Source organism: Marmota monax, unplaced genomic scaffold (assembly GCF_021218885.2).
Source record: "Marmota monax isolate L192 unplaced genomic scaffold, Marmota_monax_Labrador192_F-V1.1 WCK01_AAM20220418_F8-fsc00024, whole genome shotgun sequence".
NCBI classification, from domain to species: domain Eukaryota; kingdom Metazoa; phylum Chordata; class Mammalia; order Rodentia; family Sciuridae; genus Marmota; species Marmota monax.
Window position 1 is genome coordinate 11,437,017 of NW_026695224.1, and position 6,690 is coordinate 11,443,706.

Sequence of the window (6,690 nt, forward strand, 5' to 3'; positions counted from 1 at the left end):
AAAATAGAGCGACCTCAGACTTCTCTATAGCTGAATTCAATTCTAGAAACCAGAGTGGGGTGGGTGGGGCAAAGCCTTTAAAATCTTCAAAAAGAAAGAAGTCATGAGCCATGAAATCTGTCCTTCGGTGATCATCCAAGTTTAAGTACAGCACAATGCTTTTGAATATGCAAAGACCATGGAAATGTGGTTCTTGGGAGCCTTTCACAAACTACACAAAGACACATTTTAGCGAGACCTAGTGTCCAATGGAGGAAACCCAGACAAAGGACTGTTGGGGTATGTGAAATTCATTTTAATATTGGATTAAAATTAAAACAAAAAATTTTCAAAAGTTTTTAGATTACAACAAAAATGTAAACCTTTGCAAAAATCAAATAGCATAACAAGTTAGAAAGCAAGTCAGAGATGGGTATGTAAACCAATGTTTTCATCTTTTTTAGGAGTCTAAACATATTATTCTTGTACAGCTAATATAAGAAATAATTCAATATGCAAATACATCAATGAAATGAAGGGAACACCAACACACATGTGTAATCCATTAAATCTGGACGATAAAAGAGGAGAAAAGAAGTGAAAAGATAGAAATCCTGGCATTTGCCACTGCAGAGTCTAGAAAGAACTGTCCAGAAAGAAGCAGAGGATTGGGGGTCTTGCATGAAATTATAGATCTAAGCTAAAGAAGATTTTCATTCTGAAAAGCAGAATGAAGAAACAAATTTGTTCAGCAGAGACATCTAAAGCAAAAGAAATGTCATATAGTGAAAAGAAAAACAAGAAATAAAAACAGAAAATGCAACCTGAAACAAGAACGAGAAGCAGCAGTCGCAACCCAAACATCGACTCTGAGAAGAGCATTAAGTAAGGCTACAAAAGGCTCTTAGAGATGACAAAGAATTCAGTCTATGGTAAAGTGACACAGTGCCCAAGTAAAAAAAAAAATCACAGGAAATAAGAGGAGAATCAGGCTTGTTCTCGGTAGGAGATTTCAACTCACCTCTATCAGTCTAGTACACTGATCAGGTAGATCTCCTCTTCCCATTTTTTTAATGTAATAAATTATACATCAAAGAGAGTGAACTTTTGGGAAAATATTAGCATGTTCCACATATAATAGACTACAAGACAACCTCAGCAAATGGCTAAATAACTTGCCATGCAGCATAACTCGAATAATGTTAGGAAAAAACTAACAACGGATCCTAGCATCTGGATATTTTAAAACTCTGTCTTTAATAAAACACTTGAGTCAAAGTGAAACTCAAAACCAGAACTCAAAACTCAAAACCAGGACTAAGTGATAGAGAATAGCAACAATGAAAACTCTAACGGAAAAGCAGAACTTCCGAACTTCCGTGCAGGGCTCGTTGGCAAGAGCAATGGAGACTATATAAAGGCATGTCTTTTTTAATTCTGTCTTTCCACACCTAGGTTATTCATACTACACTATATTTACATGTGTGTGAAATAATGTTTGTACAAGTCTACTGGAGCATTTTTGGTACTAGTCAAAGTTGGAACAATTCCAATTCCCATTTTTTGGGGGGATGGGGTTACCGCAGATTGAACTCAGGGACACTTGACCACTGAGCCACATCCCCAGCCCTATTTTGAATTTTATTTAGAGACAGGGTCTCACTGAGTTGCTGAGCACCTCACTTTTATTGAGGCTGGCTTTGAACTTGAGATCCTCCTGCCTCAGCCTCCTGAGCTCCTGGGATTCCAGACAGGCACCACCACACCCGGCTTAAATTTCCATTCTTAATGGACTGTGTAATTATGCTGTATCCACAATGGGGTATTGTACAGCTGGCAAAAAGGTCATAAAATATGCAAATATGATTCTTATCTATAAGATAAATTCTCTAAAATTATCGAGTGAAAAAAGTTAAGAGAGGAATAAGGTAGATGGTATGCTCGTAGTTGTATTGGGGGATGTTGTAGAATGAACTGTGTTCCCCTGCACCCCCCCAAAAAAAATTCATAGGTTGAAACCCTGACCACCAATGGGACTGTATTTAGAGATACAGCCACTGAGAGGGTCATTGACGTTAAAGAGGCAGGTCTCTAATTCAACAGGACACTAGAGATAGACACTAGGGATGTCCACATAGAGAGAAAAGGCCACTCAAGGGCACTGCTGGAAAGCGGTCATCAACAAGCCAAGGAGAGGGGACTCAGGAGAAACCAAACCTGCCAATACCCAAACTATGACAAATTTCTTTTGTTACCCCTAGCAAATTGATACAAATTTTAGCCCTGGAGTGCCACTGTAAGAAAGTGGCTTTGAACTGGGTTCTACAATCGCCAGTTGCCCGGGTGCCTCTGCGCTGGGGACTTGTGAGTGGCGACTGAGGAGCAAAGTGGCTTCTGCTCCATTCTCTACAGGCAGGACATGCATTCTGGTTTTACTATAGTCACAGAGGCACCGACTTTTTTTTTTTTTTTGGCTGGAGATACCGGGGATTGAACTCAGGGGCGCTGGACCACTGAGCCACATCCCCAGATGTGGCAGAGCAGGTGGTGAGCTGGGAGCCAGCTCCCTGGTGGTGGGAATCTACCCTGCCCTGCAAGGTGTCTCTGGACTGAGTAGGGAACAGCCACCCTGTGACCCCACCCTCCGGCCTCGTGCGCCCCAAGGCAGAGGTACTGGCCTGTTTTGAAAGGCGGATGCTATGGTGAGGATCCAGAACTCGCTGAGGATGCAGCCAAACGCCAGGTGGGTGTACTGCAAGTCCTGTATTGACACCACCCAGGGGAACTGTGTGCTGGTGACCAGGTCCTCCTCGGAAAAGTCCCCAAGTGGGGACTTCTGGAGGCCGCAACCTGCAGAGGGAGTGCGGACCTTACTGTGGGGCAAGGGGTTTGTGGCCGCCTACAGGGCCACCAGCCCTGGGACCCCTCTCAAGCCGGCTCTCCGTCTTGCTCATCATGATTCTACCACCCTGTTTCTTTTCTTTCCTTCTCCTAGGTGGTCTTCCACATTAAAGATGCTTGGTGGCATCTTTGGACCGAAACATCACATCCGACATTGATGCTAATGCTCATTTATTGAGCATGCAGCCCTACACGCCAGGCAATACCTGAGCTCTTCTGAATACGTCACCGGTTCCCAAAGTGTCCTCTGGGACCTGGGGAGTCAAGATGCTTTTCTTCCAGGTTTAAAACTATGATTTGCTTTTCTTACTCTCCTTCTGTGACTACGGTAGGTGGAATTTTCCAGAGGCTTCATGATGTCATCCCTCAGATGGCCAATAGTGTGTGTAAATTCATGTGTTCTTGTGTTTTAAGTTTTTCCTAGTTTAAATTTTTAATACGGTAGATACAGAAAGCTATAGCTCCATAAAACAAAAAGTCTTTGGACATTGCCGATAATTTTTCAGAGTGTTAAAGGGTCCTGAGAAAAATTTGATAATTGCCTGTATTCCCTACTTCACAGGATCCCCCCAACAACCCTGAAGGTTGGGCGTTGCCACTCTCAGCTCCTGGGTGAGAAAATCAAGGGTGAGGGTGACTAAGCACTTGTCGGTTTACACAGCTGGTAGCATATGGGGCCATTCCAGACCAATCCAGACTCCAACCTCTCAACCTCAAGGTTTATGTTCCAGCCACAGTTTGTATCCTTGAATCCACCCTTGCTCTCTCCCAGCAAGCTGTGCGTCTCTCCCTGCTACTGGGTCTGTTTTTCTTGGAATATATCCCTAGGGTCTAACATGGTGCCTGGCACCTAGCAGTTGCTCAGTAAGTTACCTAGTTCATGAACAAAAGGGCTCTGCCCGCTAAGGCTCCCCGACCTTTTGTCATTGAGGGGCTAAAAGGTTCTGGCCACTGGGGGTTGTCTGTGTCCTCCACCAGTGCTGCTCAGCGTCTGCCTTCCAATTATTGAACTGGACAATCTCTTGGATAGCCTGGACTTTGTTCCAGTGAGATTTAAATGTTGATTAATGGTTTAAATAGTATACTCCCCTACTAGTACTGGGTCAGTCCAGGGTGGTCCTGTCTTGCCCTGAATTAAAAAAAAAAAAAAAGTAATCTACATATGGAGTCATGGAGCTTTAGGATGTCAGAAAAGGAAGACTCTTAAGATTGATCCAGGGGCTGGGGCAGTGGCTCAGGGGTAGAGCGCTTGCCCAGCATGTGTGAGGCACTGGGTTCGATTCTCGGCACTGCCTTTAAATAAATAAAATAAAGGTCCATTGACAACTAAAAAATATTTTTAAAAAACTGATCCATTTGGGAAGGAGTACCTCACAAATCAGCACAATTTTTATGTGACAGTTAAATAAAATTAAAAATAAAACATATTTGAGACAGGAAGGAGGGAGGGAGAGAAAGAGGGAGGGGGAAAAAGAAAGGGAAGGGAATGGACGTCCTCAAAGCCGCAGGTGGGGTCAGCTGAGCCCCCCAACTTTGTTGCACCCTGGGTTACAAGACGGCAGTTCCAGGGGCTATTTTGCTCTCCGCTGCCCTGTGTCTTCCTTCCCCAGTCAACATGCCTTGTCTGGGGAGCCCCACCCCCACAGGACTTGGTCCCTGTCTACTTTTTGGACCCAGAATGCCCCTAAGCAGAGGTGGGTGCAGAGAGTGTCTGTCCTGGCCATACATTACACTTGCCAGAATCCTGAGCACTGCATTTACTCAGGGTAGTTTCTCAGGATAGATTCTAACGTGTTTAGGAAGGACCTGAACGCAGAGTCCAAAGTCAAGTCGGCCTCTGAGGCAGCTGTGAGAACGTGGGGGAGCCACTTCACTTCTCTGAGTCTCCATTTCCTCTTTTGAAACATGGGGCAGAGTCCAGGACCCGCACACCTCTTAGAGGTGTAGTGATCACACACGGTGAAATTACAGGCAAGTGCTTTGCAGACTGTATCCCTAAGACAGATAATGCTCAACCTCAGGGCAGAATGGACAACTGTATTTTTAAAAATCCAAACGATTGCTTTGGTTGCTCTTTATAAATCCAGATCTGCAAGCACCAACACTTACTTCTAAATCGGTGGCCTTGGGTCACAGGTGTCACATGATGAACACCCCCAGACTGTATGAATTTTACTATTGGTGACTGCACTTACAGCCATGCATTCACCAGCACAGAGCCCTGCCAGGTGTGGGCACAGGCCGATGAGTGATGGCCATGTGGAGATCTGTGACTCGAGGGAGTGCGCCTGGAGTATACAGAAGAGGAGCCGTGAATTCTGCCGTGACGTCTGGGAGGTGACCTTTCTTGTCAGCTCCAGAGACAGTTTCCAAATCATGATACTCTGGGTTACTTGTCATCTACAATATAGTATCATTAAAAGACCACAGAGGACCTCTCTATTATGGGATATGATGTGATCAAATATCTCATTAAGGGACCCTTGGAGATTTTACTGGAACAATAACTAGGCTCACTGTTAGCAAGATGGTATCAGTAAGGCCACAAAGTGCTTCAGGAACCACCAAAGGCAGGATTCCTTATCTACAGTCTGATTTTTTGTTGGGACATTGGCAATCTTTAGAGTCTGGGCATTGATCAATCCCTCCTAACCCAGGTGCCTTTTGCATGTGATGGCTTGTGCCTTTCCAAAGCTCTAGTTGGCCCACTCAGTTGACCTCACTGACCCTTGGGAAGCCAAGTTGTCATGAGATCGGATGCAGAGATAAAATGTCTATCTGGGTCACTCAGCTGTGTTTTCTAGGCATCTCTTTGTCTCCTTGGGGCTGCAAGGAGGCCGTGGAGGTGGAGGAGACTGAGGCAGGCGGAGGGCCCCTGGTAACGTGCGTGGGGGTGGGTGCTGTCCTGTCTCCTATCTTTCCCGGGAAGGTAGGGCCCAGCCAGCTGTGGTGGCCGCAGGGTGGGGCCAGTCCTGATGTAGTGGGCTTAGTCGTCAGCCGGCCCCTGTCTGCCTGCCTTTTGCGGGTTGGAACTCTTAGTCCTAAAGATCCTGGAGATCAGGAGAAGAGGGGATTGCAGCTGCCACAGTTGCCACCTGAGGCTCTTGCAGGCTGCAGGCCACCTACAGCAGGAGCAGCCCCACACTAGGTGGTTACAGTTGGCAGAGGGCAGGGTCGGGGACAGGCCTCCCGCTGACTCTCTGCCTGGCATCCCTCTCTGCGGTCTAAGGCTTATTTTCCTACCCTGAGGAGTAGCCCTGGCATTGGGCTTCTGAAGCCACTTTTCTACATCTACACCCCATAGTTTGCGGGGATGCCTGGTTCCTGCTGTCAGAGCAAAGTGCTGTGTCAGCTCCCTGAGTCCCTCCCTGGACACTGAGGACCACTTCACTTCCTGGCCCAGGTGGGGTCAGCTGAGCCCCCCCCGACTTTGTTGCACCCTGGGTTACAAGACGGCGGTTCCAGGGGCAATTTTGCTCTCCGCTGCCCTGTGTCTTCCTTCCCCAGTCACTCACCGGGCCACTCACCGGCAGAGGATTGGAACAGGCAGAGCAGCACCAGCAGCACCCCTCTCATCTCTGCCATCCCCAGAGAGGACCACAGCGGACACCATGGGCAGCTGGGGAGACAGGAGATTTAGCGACTGCACATCCCGGCAAACACACCCAGGGTCTTCCTCACCCCCCACAAAGGGGTGAGTGTCAGGGACCTTGAAACCAACCTGTCACATCCCTAGTGCTTGGTTCTGTGCAGTAAAGGGGCACGATGTCCAGCTAGCAGTTCGTAAGATGGCTCAAGGAGAGAAGGCAG

At 46.9% G+C, this 6,690-nt stretch overlaps 1 protein-coding gene across 1 annotated transcript in view; it reads right to left on the reverse strand.

Annotated features, from left to right (window-relative positions):
• Prss54 (serine protease 54) overlaps positions 1-6,465 on the reverse strand; it is a 10,669-nt gene extending 4,204 nt beyond the window's left edge. Inside the window, exons 1-2 of the mRNA XM_058575919.1 lie at positions 6,408-6,465; positions 2,658-2,829 (exon numbers count right to left, since the gene is read on the reverse strand). Of these exons, the coding sequence (XP_058431902.1) occupies positions 2,658-2,829; positions 6,408-6,465 (230 nt within the window). The remainder of the gene's footprint in view (positions 1-2,657; positions 2,830-6,407) is intronic.
• Positions 6,466-6,690: the final 225 nt, after the last annotated feature.